This window comes from Scylla paramamosain, unplaced genomic scaffold, assembly GCF_035594125.1.
Source record: "Scylla paramamosain isolate STU-SP2022 unplaced genomic scaffold, ASM3559412v1 Contig107, whole genome shotgun sequence".
Classification (NCBI taxonomy): Eukaryota; Metazoa; Arthropoda; class Malacostraca; order Decapoda; family Portunidae; genus Scylla; species Scylla paramamosain.
Genome location: NW_026973772.1, coordinates 152,501 through 167,500, shown reverse-complemented (window position 1 = coordinate 167,500; position 15,000 = coordinate 152,501). Strand labels below are relative to the sequence as shown.

At 38.6% G+C, this 15,000-nt stretch overlaps 1 protein-coding gene and 1 long non-coding RNA gene across 8 annotated transcripts in view; one reads left to right on the top strand and one right to left on the bottom strand.

The window, feature by feature from the left end:
* Window positions 1-3,581: 3,581 nt before the first annotated feature.
* Window positions 3,582-10,078, bottom strand: LOC135099151 (uncharacterized). 5 transcript variants are annotated; one of them, XR_010267724.1, is made up of 5 exons: window positions 9,494-9,632; window positions 7,481-7,629; window positions 6,734-6,856; window positions 4,262-5,296; window positions 3,582-4,205 (listed from the first exon to the last, which is right to left on the bottom strand). It is a non-coding gene; the product is annotated as an uncharacterized LOC135099151 (long non-coding RNA). The 5 variants fall into 5 exon arrangements; XR_010267723.1 differs by lacking the exon at window positions 9,494-9,632 and adding an exon at window positions 10,058-10,078 and having other exon boundaries at window positions 3,582-5,296; XR_010267722.1 differs by having other exon boundaries at window positions 3,582-5,296; window positions 9,607-9,730.
* Window positions 9,619-15,000, top strand: part of LOC135099146 (probable E3 ubiquitin-protein ligase HERC4) — an 80,845-nt gene continuing 75,463 nt past the window's right edge. Inside the window, exons 1-3 of one of the 3 annotated variants that reach the window (XM_064001596.1) lie at window positions 9,619-9,702; window positions 12,822-12,945; window positions 13,460-13,675. In XM_064001596.1, the coding sequence (XP_063857666.1) occupies window positions 13,670-13,675 (6 nt within the window). In that variant the 5' untranslated portion in view covers window positions 9,619-9,702; window positions 12,822-12,945; window positions 13,460-13,669. Of the gene's footprint in view, window positions 9,703-10,790; window positions 10,962-12,821; window positions 12,946-13,459; window positions 13,676-15,000 lie in introns of those variants that run through there. The other 2 variants (XM_064001597.1, XM_064001598.1) reach the window with 2 other exon arrangements.

The window sequence follows — 15,000 nt, the reverse complement described above, 5'->3', positions numbered from 1 at the left end:
CTTGTATAGAAAACTGGTACATCATTATCCGCACTACCGATAATAATAATAATAATAATAATAATAATAATAATAATAATAATAAAAATAATAATAATAATAAAAAATAATAATAATAATAAAAATAATAATAGTACTAAGAATGAAAACAATAATGAAATGAATAAATAAATAAATAAATAAATAAAAAACGGTTGAATGAGTGGTAATAATAATAATAATAATAATAATAATAATAATAATAACAATAATAATTTTTCTAGTACTATTTACATTGAAGATACAGAAATAAACACACAAACAAACATACACACGCACAAACACACACACATTCAGACATACGAGTGAAAAAACAAATTGAAAAAAAAAAAGAAAAAAGCATATTTTTTTCATTTTGTCACTCACAATCTGACTTTGTTGAGGTCAATAATCTACCGGTAATGGTTTTGTTTGTTTGTTTGTTTGTTTGTTAGAAGCGACATGAGGTATTTCTTGTGATATCCGAACGACACGCACAAACGCACGCACGCACGCACAATTTGTATACATATTTTGCTTATAAATTAAATAAAAAATGAAATAAAATCAACATTTACACAAAATTTTCATTATTTTTACTACGGTTCAAAAAACGTACATGGATGAATGGTTACGCTGGTGGTTGTGTGCGTATGAATGCGTACACACACGCACGCACACACGCACATACGCAGGCATGTACATCAAAGAGAAAGTGAACCAAAAATTTTATGTGTGTGTGTGTGTGTGTGTGTGTGTGTGTGTGTGTGTGTGTGTGTGTGCGTGTACATTTCAAGCCAAAATATTGACGCATACGTAAACACACACACACACACACACACACACACACACACACACACACACACACACACACGTACATAGCATTGCGTAAAACGGAAAAAAAACGTACATAGATGCACATGAATTAATGTACACACACGAGAGAGAGAGAGAGAGAGAGAGAGAGAGAGAGAGAGAGAGAGAGAGAGAGAGAGAGAGAGAGAGAGAGAGAGAGAGAGAGAGAGAGAGAGAGAGAGAGAGAGAGAGAGAGAGAGAGTTACATAATCTCTTCTAGGCACTGTAATCCTGCAATTGTAATTACTTAGGCACTCTAAATAACAATAATAATAATAATAATAATAATAATAATAATAATAATAATGACAATGTATATATATACCTGTTTTTTTTTTTCGCTCAATTATAATTACTTCCCAAGACGATTACATATTTTGAATTACATACATTGTTATATATATTTTTGGATGGTAATGCTTAAAAAAATGTTAATTATACATTGAAATTAACTGTTTTTCATTCGTTCATGCATTTTTTTCTTCAATGATAATGCAAAATAATAATAATGATAATAATAATAATAATAATAATAATAATAATAATAATAATAATAATAATAATGAGAAAGAATAATGAGAAAGAATGATTTTCCCAGGTGTGTGTGTGTGTGTGTGCGTGTGGTGGTGCGGTGTGTGTGTGCGTGTGCGCGTGATAGTAATAGTAGTAGTATTAAGTAATAATAATAATAGTAATAATGAAAATAATAATAATAATAATAATAATAATACATACAATTACATACACATAAGAACAATAATAATAATAATGATAATAATAATAATAATAATAATAACAATCATCATCATCATCATCATTGATATAAGAAATTTTCTCATTATTATCATTATCATCATCATCATCATCATCATCAGCTATAAGTAGACTAAAGAAGAAGAAGAAGAAGAAGAAGAAGAAGAAGAAGAAGAAGAAGAAGAAGAAAAGTATTAGCAATAACAGACTGGGGGAGAGAGATAGATAGAGAGAGAGAGAGAGAGAGAGAGAGAGAGAGAGAGAGAGAGAGAGAGAGAGAGAGAGAGAGAGATTTGAAAGATAATTTGAGCATGACATAAAAAAATTAAAAGTCGATGAGAGAGAGAGAGAGAGAGAGAGAGAGAGAGAGAGAGAGAGAGAGAGAGAGAGAGAGAGAGAGAGAGAGAGAGAGAGAGAGTTATCTTTAAGCCTATTAATATCTGTGTTACCTACATGACTATCTAAATTGTTTGTTTGTTTGTTTGTTTGTTTGTTTGTCTGTTTACATAACCTGAAGATGGTATTTTTTTAGGCCTATAGAATATATCCTGATAAATTGATCCTGCCTAAATGACGCACACACGAACGCACGTATACACACACACGCGCGCGCGCACACACACACGTACGTACATACATACACCCATAGTACTCGTATACTGGAGTGGGATCTGTGTGTGTGTGTGTGTGTGTGTGTGTGTGTGTGTGTGTGTGTGTGTGTGTGTGTGTGTGTGTGTGTGTGTCATTCATGTATATATTATGAATGACCTGTGTGTGTGTGCGTGTGTGTGTTTCTGTGTACGCTTGCCATACATACATACACACATACATACGTACATACATACACACATACACAAACACACACACACACACACACACACACACACACACACACACACACACACACACACACACACACACAAGATCCCAGACTATGAAAGTAATAATAATAATAATAATAATAATAATAATAATAATAATAATAATAATAATAATAATAATAATAATAAAATATTTTAGTTTATGTACAAAAAAATGAAATTGTAAAAATAAAAGAATTGAAAAACTTTGCTGAAAATTTCCCTAAAATCTACGTTTTCTTCCAAAAATGTGACCGGAGGAGGAGGAGGAGGAGGAGGAAAAGGAGGAGGAGGAGGAGGAGGAGGAGGAGGAGGAGGAAAAGGAAGGAAACGGAAGACTAATGAAAAAATCAGTAAAAAAAATAAAGAGGACGAGGGAGAGGAGGAGGAGGAGGAGGAGGAGGAGGAGGAGGAGGAAGAAGAGGAAGAAGATGACGAGGGAGGAGGAGGAGGAGGAGAACGAAGAAAAAATCACAAAAAAATTAAGAAAAATAACATTGAAAAATAAAAAAGAAGAGGAGGAGGAGGAGGAGGAGGAGGAGGAGGAGGAGGAGGAGGAGGAGGAGGAGGAGGTTAAATAAGACCCGTTTAGGAGTACCTTAGACTCGCTATAAACCCTACGCACGCACGCACACACACACACACACACACGCACACACACACACACACACACACATCCCTCCTAGATTAGTCTTACCGTTAGGATTAATGTTAAGTTTTTCCCCATCCCCTATGTACATTTTCAGTTTGTCAACTGCCTAAATAATAAACCGTTTATTATTATTATTATTATTATTACACACACACACACACACACAATACCCGGAGGTTCTGAGGTTGATAATGACACACACACACACACACACACTTGCGTACACACGCACACACACACATATGTACACACAAACATACACACATTGTAATATTAGCGATGAATCTTACCTATTTAAGTATTATAAATAGAAAAAAATAAAATAAATAAAAAAGACCATTTTGAATATCTGCAAGGAGCCAAGTCGAATAATAATAATAATAATAATAATAATAATAATAATAATAATAATAATAATAATAATAATAATGATAATGTGTGTATGTTTGAATTATTTAACTTTTTATATTTTTCTTATTTAACTAACTAATCTTAAGAAACTTTTTTTATTATTATAAAGATTAACTCACCTAGACTGTGTGTGTGTGTGTGTGTGTGTGTGTGTGTGTGTGTGTGTGTGTGTGTGTGTGTGTGTGTGTGTGTGTTTGACCCTTCTAATTATGGGACTAAGCGTGTGTACCAAGTATTTGTTTGTTTGTTTGTTTGTTTTAAGTGCAAACTGTTAATATATCCACGTGTTTGTTTGTTTGTTTGTTTACGTTGCTTTCAAGATGGCGGTTGTTTGTTTTTTTCCTGTTTTGTTTACATTTGCAAGTCACGTGACCTTGTGTTTACATTTCAAAGTCACGTGGTTTTGTTTACATTATCTGGTCACGTGACTTTTTTGTTTACATTTGAAAGTCACGTGGTTTTGTTTACATTATCTGGTCACGTGACTTTTTTGTTTACATTTGATAGTCACGTGGTTTTGTTTACATTATCTGGTCACGTGACTTTTTTTGTTTACATTTCAAAGTCACGGTGGTTTTGTTTACATTATCTGGTCACGTGACTTTTTTGTTTACATTTCAGTCACGTGGTTTTGTTTACATTATCTGGTCACGTGACTTTTTTGTTTATATTTCAGTCACGTGGTTTTGTTTACATTATCTGGTCACGTGACTTTTTTTGTTTACATTTCAAAGTCACGTGGTTTTGTTTACATTACCTGGTCACGTGACTTTTTTGTTTACATTTCAAAGTCACTGTGGTTTTGTTTACATTGCTGGCATTAGTAACACGTTTAGTCCTGTTTGTACGTTACGATAAAGGGGGAGAGGGGGGAGGGGGCTGTGTGTGTGTGTGTGTGTGTGTGTGTGTGTGTGTGTGTGTGTGTGTGTGTGTGTGTGTGTGTGTGTGTGTGAGGGGTGGTGGTGTGTGTACCTTGCTATCTCGCCTTACAATCCTGCACCAACACAATACATCGTAATAACAATTACACCAACACTCATGACTACGACACACAGACAGACAGACAGACAGACAGACAGAGAGAGAGAGAGAGAGAGAGAGAGAGAGAGAGAGAGAGAGAGAGAGAGAGAGAGAGAGAGAGAGAGAGAGAGAGAGAGATACAGCCTACAATAGCCACTAGATAGACGGTAGTGTTTAACCACCTGACCTGAAACGATCCTCTCCAGCCCAAAAAACTCCTCTCCAGCCCAAAAAACTTCCCTCCAGCCCAAAAAACTTCCCTCCAGCCCACAAAACCTTCTCTCCAGCCCAAAACATAACCTTCTCTCCAGCCCAAAACATTTCTCTCCAGCCCAAAAAGCTCCTCTCCAGACCCAAAAAAATTCTCTCCAGCCCAAAAAACTCCTCTCCAGCCCAAAAAACTCCTCTCCAGCCCAAAAAAACCTCTTTAAATAATCATAAAAAACTCCCCAAACACACCCAAACCTACCCAAAGCCACCAAAACACTCCCAAACACACCCACATTCCCTCTCTCTTATCTTCATTAGAGTGGAGATGGCCTGGCCCTCCCATTCCTGCCTCAGAGTCCTCTCCTCACTTCCCTCCTGCATCTCACTCACATTGAACAAGGACTCAAAAATATCCAGCATTAGGAAGTTCAGAAGGGCCCAGAGCTCCGCCAGGCTGTTCTGCAAGGGTGTCCCAGTAAACAGCAGCCAGTTCATGGGGGGAAAGGTGTTCAGGGACCTGTAAGGGGGGAGGGAGATGAATTAGGTTAGAGTGGCAGAGCAGTATGAGTGGAACCCCCCCCGACATGTGAAGCATACTCCATACATGGACGGATAAGGCCCTTGTACAGAGTTAGCAGCTGGGGGGGTGAGAAAAACTGGCGGAGACGTCTCAGAACACCTAACTTCATAGAAGATGTTTTAGCTAGAGATGAGAGGTGAAGTTTCCAGTTCAGATTATAAGTAATGGACAGACCGAGGATGTTCAGTGTAAAAGAGGGGGACAGTTGAGTGTCATTGAAGAAGAGGGGATAGTTGTCTGGAAGGTTGTGTCGAGTTGATAGATGGAGGAATTGAGTTTTTGAGGCATTGAACAATACCAAGTTTGCTCTGTTCCAATCAGAAATTTTAGAAAGATCAGAAGTCAGGCATCCTGTGGCTTCCCTGCATGAAATGTTTACTTCCTGAAGGGTTGGACGTCTATGAAAAGATGTGGAAAAATGAAGATTGGTATCATCAGCATAGGAGTGAATAGGACAAGAAGTTTGGTTTAGAAGATCACTGAAGAATAATAGGAAGAGAGTGGGTGACAGGAGAGAAACCTGAGCAACACCACTGTCAACAGGTTCAGAAGACAGTGACCATCTACCGCAGCAGCAAAAGAACAGTCACAAAGGAAATTTGAGATGAAGTTACAGAGAGAAGGAAAGAACCCATAGATGGCTAGTTTGGAAATCAGATTTGTGCCATACTATATCAAAAGCTTTTGATATGTCTAAGGCAACAGCAGTCTCTGAAGGAGGATGACCAAGACTCACTAAGGAAAGTAAGAAGATCACCAGTAGAGCGGCCTTGACAGAACCCATACTAGCAATCATATAAAAGGTTATGGAGTGATAGATATTTAACAATCTTCCTGCTGAGGAGAGATTCAAAAACTTTAGATAGGCAGGAAATTAAATCAACAGGATGGTATTCTGAGGGATTAGAACAGTCAGTCACCCTTTTTAGGAATAGGCTGAATGTAGGCAAACTTCCAGCAAAGAAGGAAAGGTAGATGTTGACAGACAGACAGCTGAAAGAGTTTGACTAGGCAAGGTGCAAGCACGGAGGCACAGTTCTGGAGAACAATAGGAGGGACCCCATCAGGTCCATAAACCTTTCAAGGATTTGGGCCAGCAAGGGCATGGAGAACATCATTGTGAAGAGTTTTAATAAGTAGCATGAAGTAGTCAGAGGGTGGAGGAGAGGGAGGAACAAGCCCCCTGATTTGTGGGCACAGATTCAGGATTTTTTTTTTTGGCAAACTTTTTTTTTCATCAGGGGTGGAGGGTGCAAACCTTCTCACCACTTTTGTGGCGTTCTCTATTTGTGAAGTGACACGACACAATTAAAAACTTTCGGATTTTTGAATTTTGGATAGAGAATTCTCAGCTGTACCAAGAAAAGTATTGACCTGAATGTTGGTGCCTGCAGTCAAAACCACCAGTCAGTCACAAGGCTCCAGCAAGGTTTGGTTCTTGCTTGTGAGTTACGGAAGTCTCCCAAGGTCTCTTCCACCCGCTGCTTGTGTTACCACCTGCGGAGAAACGCGCACATCTACACTCCAGTCGCTTGATGGATGCATTTGATTCACAACTTTGTCCAGAATTTAACCATTTACTATAACATTACAGCTGGAAACATTTATAAGCACATTCATGAAAGGAAAGAATTACGGTAGCAGAATGTGCAATTTCTAGCCAGTATACTGTATAGACATGGCTAGGAAAGAAAATAAATGCTTCATGTTGGTCTGGGAATCAGGAAAGATGTGATAAAAATAGTAGTTATAGTGTTCATTACCAGATGGATAACTATTTTGTCACACTCTTGTCTCTGGTAAAAGTCACTCACAAAAATGATGGACCCAGGGCAGGTCTTTTTTCTAATCAACATTTCCACATGAAGGGCAGCACTTCACTCTAGGGAAGGGAACCAAAATAAATCTCTCTCTCTCTCTCTTTCTGTTTAATAGGCTGTTTGGATAACTATTTCACTGGAGAGAGAGAGAGAGAGAGAGAGAGAGAGAGAGAGAGAGATGAGAGGAGGAGAGAGAGAGAGAGAGAGAGAGAGAGAGAGAGACACACACACACACACACACACACACACACACACACACACACACACACACACACACACACACACACACACACACACACACCTGGTGGAGCCTCTGTCTCATGGGTCCACACCATCAGTTGAAGCGCCGGCACCCTCTGAACTCCCGGGGACGCACAACCCCATCCTCTGGTTCTAGCCATTTTAATTCAATTACTACATGTAGTTTCCCCTGAGAGATTCCAAGTCCACCTGTTAAGGAGAGAAGTTCTTTGTCAGTATACAATGGATAACAATTTGCTACAAGGTTTCCTCTGACTACAGTAGAGCCTTACCTCTCCTACTACAAATAGTAGTAGTAGTAGTAGTAGTAGTAGTAGTAGTAGTAGTAGTATATGAATAAATAGATAAATAACTAGATAGATACATAAATTAATTAATTAATCAATTTTAAAAAAGGAGAAAGGAGATAAAGAAGCAAGACATGATACTTTAATGAATTTGTGTGTGTGTGTGTGTGTGTGTGTGTGTGTGTGTGTGTGTGTGTGTGTGTGTGTGTGTGTCCATTACTATAGGTGATATGAAGTATTAATCAAAGTGAGGCTAACATTTGGTGTTGCTTGTCCCTGCAGTGGTAGGTTAGTTAGGTCAGGCCAGGTTCATCTGCTAACATGACTCATAACAAAACAGGTCACTGGTAATGCTTAAGAGAGCAGGTCATGGCATAACTCTTCATCAACACTGACAAACACCCACTAATTATTTCAAAGGAACTTAACTGTGTTCATAAAAGGTGAGGTAAGATTTATACATTTAAAAGTATCTTATCTGTGTGTGTGTGTGTGTGTGTGTGTGTGTTGAAGATAAACGTATCCAGTATGTCACAATTCTTCCCAAATATGAGACACCTGAAGAGGGAAAAGTGCAAGAGGAGAGACAAATACCTTTTCTCCTTTTTCTGAAGGAGTGACACGAGCCAAGGGCAACAAAAAATCCAATAAAAACAGAAATCTCACTGAAATGCCAGGCCTATAAAAATTTAGGTTTTATTATAGTTTAAGCCATTACACACTACGTGGTAATAACCTACCTCATTTTGTTCTTCTCACTATTCACATCATTTCTAACGATTACACTACTTGTCGGAAATTAATAATAATAACGCCGTGGGCCGTGGGTACAGATTGGAAACATTGGCTTAAACTATAAATTTACCAGTGTTTTTTTACTGTTTTTTTTTGTGGTTAGATGTTTTGAATATCTAAATGACCGCCTGCCTGATTGACTGGCTAATTAATTGACTATTTCAGCTTGGTTTAGTGCCTGACTGACTGATTGACTGAATGCCAACCTCTCTCTCTCTCTCACACACACACACACACACATATATACACGCCACACACACTTACCTAATATACAAAACAAATATTTTCTCACAATTATCTATTAACAAAACAACTGTCTTATTTACCAGCCTTATTACAGCTCTCACCTTATTTACTGGCACCAATACGCCCTTTCCCTGATTCTGCTACTTCTCCTGCCCCTCTCTGCCTGCTGTCGTCCTTCTACGAGTATTTGCTCTATTTCCTTCGTTTATTATTATTTTTATCTCCTTGCCTCGCTCCGGACCCGTGATCAGCTGTTTGTTTACATTGTAAGTGTTGCCAATCCACGGTACCTTCATTATTATTATTATTTTTTTTTACATTATTTCGGCTTTTTATTTAGTCATACTCGTAATATTTAGTTTCAAACGTAACCCGCATGACGAAATATTAACAAATGAACTCTTCCGTGAAATGAAAACCCGCCAAAATTCAACTTTTTTAAAAATATAAGCAGACATGATCCGGACGTCCGTATATATTAGCCAATATTTACTTTATTTCTCGTCACCATAAGTCACCCGTGGCAGTGAATGGAGCCACATGACTATGCTTTCATGTCCGCTGGTCAGACCTAACCGCCACTGCCCTAGTTTAAGTCTGACGGAAGGTTTAACAGGCCAGGGGTGAGCTGCGGCAGGCTGGCCCGTCATACCTCACACCCCTTTATTTCCCTCACACACATTAATACACTCGTTACACACACTCATCCACCTACTGCCACTTACCTGTGCACAAATCACCCCAGTAGTCTGCTCCTCACACAACAAAACACTGTAAATTACGATAAATATTGAGAGACAGCAGATTTATTTATTTTTTATTGTCTTCCTCAGTGTACCTGGGAAACACCGTGCAGTGCGGTTGTGTGTGTGTGTCCTCTTTTCATTTAAACACCAGGGAACGGGACCCACAGAGGCACAGGAGGTCAATTAAGGTGAGTTTAGTAGTGACAGGTAGCAGAGGTCTGGGCTTCAACCTACGACACTACCTGGAAAACACTGGAAATACCTGGAAGATACTTGATACTTAATAGCAAAAGGGGAGAAGAGAAGAGAGAATATAATGCTATTTATCATGGAATAGAGGCGGACACACACACACACACACACACACACACACACACACACACACATACATAGATATACACACACACACACACACACACACACACACACACACACACACACATATATACACACACACGCATACACACAGCTGAAATTAATCCAGAAAACAGAGAAATAACCTTCATAACAACCACAAATAATAAGGAAAGAGAGTTATCCAACCTTGTTTTCATCTGAGCCCCCCTCCCTCCCCTCCCGCGGCCGCCATGATGGATTGCCAGAGTCTACCCTCGGTTCCAATATTCTTTCTATTTTCTTAACTTATATATTTAGGCTTTTTAACTAAGATTTTATGGTTTGTAAAAATATTTGGTGGTGTTTTGAGTGTTTTGCGTGCGAGTGTTAAGGGAAACATGTCGATTATGAGGTTGTTTCAGCGTAAATAATTGTTGCTGTTTGCCGTTAAATTTTTCATACCGCCAAACATGATTTTTTATTTCAGCCGCTAGGCAAGATTTTATGGGCTCAAAAAATCGTTTATTGTCTTTTAAATATGTTATGATGCTTTTGAGTGAAATACGTGGACTTTTAGAGGGGTTTTAGACCCGTTGAAAACTCAAAAAAGTCGACATTTATAAATTATTTATTTATTTATTTCAGCTTCCGGTTAACTTCTGATTGTTTGTAAAAATAGTTTCGATTTTTTAAAGTGTATTGTGTTCGTGAGAAATGAGATTTGTGGACTTTGGAGTGTTTTTTTTTATCGTGTTTGTTCGAACACTTTTTCATATAGTTATTTAAATATAGCTTTATTATTACTGAAGCTTGGAATATTTTTATATCTCCAGAATTAATTTAAAATTATGCCCTTTCATAATATGTAAAGCATTCCGGCCTAGCTCCATTTTTGCGAGGGGTCATTTTCAAAATCATTTGCGTAACGTAAATATGGCGGACGTGACGTCATCAGCCGCCTTCATCCGGGGACCGAGACCCTGGACCTTCCCACCTCCCAGTGCCCTTCCATCAGTATTTAGTGATATTTCCTATATTTTCCAGCTGTTTTCATGCATAGAGAAGAATAGAAAGAGGAGTGAATTCTTCGTTTCTGTGGCGTTTTAAAAAGGCAGGGGATGTTTTTTTTATATATTTTTTTTATTTTTTTTGTGTTTTTTTTTTAGATTTTTGGTGTTTTTCAAGTTTGTTTGGGTAGAAATTGTTGTTTTTTTCGCTGTCCCTTGGGTAGGTGTGTGTCTCTTCTGGGGTGTTTTGAAAGGAAATTAAGTATTATTTAAGTGTTTTTTGGCTAGAAATGTGTGTTTTTTGATGTGTTTAAAAGAAAATCGCATGTTTTTCAGTGTGTTTGGGTAGAAATGTATGTTTTTTTGGGTGTTTTGAAAGGAAAATCACGTGTTTTTTCAGTGTTTTTTGCGTAGAAATTAATGTTTTTGAGGTATTTCTGACCGGTAATCAGTGTTTTCTTTGAGTACTGTTAATAGAAATAGCTGTTTCTGGGCCGAATTTGTGTTTTTTTGAGTATTAAAAGGAGAAAAATAGTGCTGCTAGGTGTTATTGGGCAGGAAAAATTTGTGTTGCTAGGTGTTTTTGGGGAGGAAAATTTGTGTTGCTAGGTGTTTTTGGGGAGGAAAATTGTGCTTCTAGGTGTTTTTGGGGAGGAAAATTGTGTTTGAAGGTGTTCTTTGGGGAGGAAAATTGTGCTTCTAGGTGTTTTTGGGGAGTAAAATTTGTGTTTCTGGGTGTTTTTTGGGGAGGAAAATTGCATTTCTAGGTGTTTTTGGGGAGGAAGATTGTGCTTCTAGGTGTTTTTGGGAGGAAAATTGTGTTCCTAGATGTTTTTTGGGAAGGAAAATTGTGTTTCTGGGTGTTTTTGGGGAGGAAAATTGGTGTTTCTGGGTTGTTTTTAGGGGAGGAAAATTGTCTTTCTAGGTGTTTTAGGAGAGTAAAATTGTTTCTGGGTGTTTTTGGGGAGGAAAATTGTGTTGCTAGATGTTTTTGGGGAGGAAAATTGTTTATGGGTGTTTTTGGGGAGGAAAAATGTGTTTCTAGGTGTTTCTGGTGTGTGTGTGTGTGTGTGTGTGTGTGTGTGTGTGTGTGTGTGTGTGTTGCCTTGTCTTTCGTTGTACAGATGCTTATGCAGTGTGTGTGTGTGTGTGTGTGTGTGTGTGTGTGTGTGTGTGTGTGTGTGTGTTGCCTTGTCTTTCGTTGTACAGATGCTTATGCAGTGTGTGTGTGTGTGTGTGTGTGTGTGTGTGTGTGCCTTGTCTTTCGTTGTACAGATGCTTATGCAGTGTGTGTGTGTGTGTGTGTGTGTGTGTTGCCTTGTCTTTCGTTGTACAGATGCTTATGCAGTGTGTGTGTGTGTGTGTGTGTGTGTGTGTGTGTGTTGCCTTGTCTTTCGTTGTACAGATGCTTATGCAGTGTGTGTGTGTGTGTGTGTGTGTCCTTGTCTTTCGTTGTACAGATGCTTATGCAGTGTGTGTGTGTGGGTGTGTGTGTGTGTGTTTGTGCCTTGTCTTTCGTTGTAGCCTTCAGAAAAAAAATATTAAAGTTTTTACAGTGGGAAAATTTTGGTGGTGAGTGAGAAAATGACTCAAATATTACCTGAAATTTAACCTGATGTGGTGGAGCCTCACACTCCTCAGCTGCCCCTAACCAAACCTAACCTAACCCAAAGAAGCCTACCCGAACTTCTGTCTGGTGCTTCCTCCTCCCCAAGACTGGCTATCTCGTGTCATAATCCCAAGCTAGCCTAACCTAACCCTACCTAACCTAACCTAAGCAATTCTAACCTAGCCAAACCTTATCTAAGCAAGCCTAACCTAGCCAAGCCTTACCTAACCTAACCTAACCTAACCTAACCTAACCTAAAGAAGCCTACCCTAACCTAACCTAGCCTAACCTAACCTAACCTAACCTGCATCCTCTTCCCACGGCCCCACTTAACCTAACCTAACGTAACTTTCAGAGCAACGGCAACCCTCCGATCCGGCAAGCAGGTTGGCGGCAGCGATGGCGGTGGCGGCAGCAGCGGTGGTGAGGTGGACGGCAGGGACGGAGGGGCGGTACAGGCTGCGGACATCAAGGAGAAAGTGAGCAGGGTGTTGTGTTGGTGTGTGTTGCTAAGCTGAGGTGTGAAGTGTGTGGTTGTCAACGCGCTGCAATATTTGTCAGTCAAGGCTCATGCAACACTGCCTCCATGCACAAGTGTGTCGGGAAAGTGATTCAAAGTTGTAAACGTTTTATTGTTTTAGTTTATTTATTTATTTGTTTATTTTGTTTTATTTTTTATATATATAGGAGGGACACTGCTCAAAGCCAACTAAATACTACAAGAAAAAAATACTGAGATAAAATTAAAGATTAAAAACACCTCACTTAACCTAACCTAACCTAACCTGACCTGACCTAACCTAACCTAACCTAACCTAACCTGACCTGACCTAACCTAACCTAACCTAACCTAACCTAACTTATCCTAACCTGACCTAACCTATCCTAACCTGACCTAACCTAACTTAACCTAACCTAACTTAACCTAACCTAACTTAACCTAACCTAACCTAACCTAACTTAACCTAACCTAACCTAACCTAACACCCACAGAAGAACGTGCGGAGAAGCAAGGTGGCATTCAGCAGTGTGATCCTGGACCTGGTCGGCTTGACGGTGGTGGTGCCTCTGTCTCCTGCTCTCTTTGACTGTTACTCCAAGCACGACTCCAGCGGCTTGTATTCCTCTGTGCTCTCCTGTGTGACTTGTTACCAGCATATCATCGGCGTCCCTGCGAGGTTCCACTCTGTCTTGTTTGGTGGTATGTGGGTATGTTGCGTTTTGTATTGGTTTGTATATTTCTAGTTTGGTTTTATGATTATTTTTTTCACTTTTTTTTATCCTGTTATCTATTTATTTATTTTTGTTTGTTTGTTTGTTTGTTTGTTTGTAGGGTGTGTGTGTGTTTGTTTGTGTTCCTGCTGTTCTATATTGCAGCTTGTTTTCTTGTTTTTGTTTTTTTGTTATTGTTATTTTGTGTTTTATTCCATTTCATTGTTCTGAAGGTGTTTTCAGGTATTTTTGGGGTGTTTTTGGGTGTTTTTTGTATGTTTTTGGGGTGTTTTTGGGTGTTTTGGTGTGTTTTTGGAGTGTTTTGTGGTGTTTTGGTGTATTTTGAGGGTGTTTTGGTGTGTTTTTGGAGTGTTTTGTGGTGTTTTGGTGTATTTTGAGGGTGTTTTGGTGTGTTTTTGGAGTGTTTTTGGGTATTTTAAGGGTGTTTTGATGTGTTTTTGGAGTTTTTGGGTTGTTTTGGGGTATTTTAAGGGTGTTTTGGTGTGTTTTTGGAGTGTTTTGATGTGTTTTTGGAGTTTTTGGCTTGTTTTGGGGTATTTTAAGGGTGTTTTGGTGTGTTTTTGGAGTGTTTTGGGATGTTTTGGTGTGTTTTTGGGTATTTTGAGGGTGTTTTGGTGTTTTTTTGGAGTGTTTTGGGATGTTTTTGTGTATTTTGGGGTATTTTGAGGGTGTTTAAAGGTGTTGTGGTGGTGTTAAATATTTTGTTTGTTTACTTTTTTTAGCTTTTTATTTTCTTATGCATTATTTTATTTCTTATTTATATTCCTATAGAGCTCCATTTTTTCTGTTTGCTTGTTTTGTTATTTGTTTGTATTTCCTTGTGTCTCTGAATGTGGTTAAAGAGAGGTGCAGTGTGGGTAAAGCATCATTTTCTTTTTCCTTTCCTCATTTCTTTACTTTTCCCTCTTATTCCTTCCTTTCTGTCATCATTACAAACCCATTCTATCATTTTCCTTACCATAAACCATCAAAACATCTTGACAATCTCATTTAAATCACTTTTTTTTTCATTATCATCTGTTCCTTTACACTTTCTTGCTTTCTTTCACTTATTAATTCACTACACTCCTCTGCTTGTGTGTTTGGGAGTGTTTTGGGGTGTTTTGGAGGTGTTTTAGGGCTGTTTTTGCAAGTGTTTTGAGGTAAATTGTCTGTTTTGGGGTGTTTTGGAGGTTCTAGTTTAACAGGCTGTAGTGGAAGTTACTGGGGTTTTCAAGGGTGTTTTCATGGTTCTAGTTTAACAGGCTGTAGTGGAAGTTACTGGGGTTTTCAAGGGTGTTTTCATGGTTCTAGTTTAACAG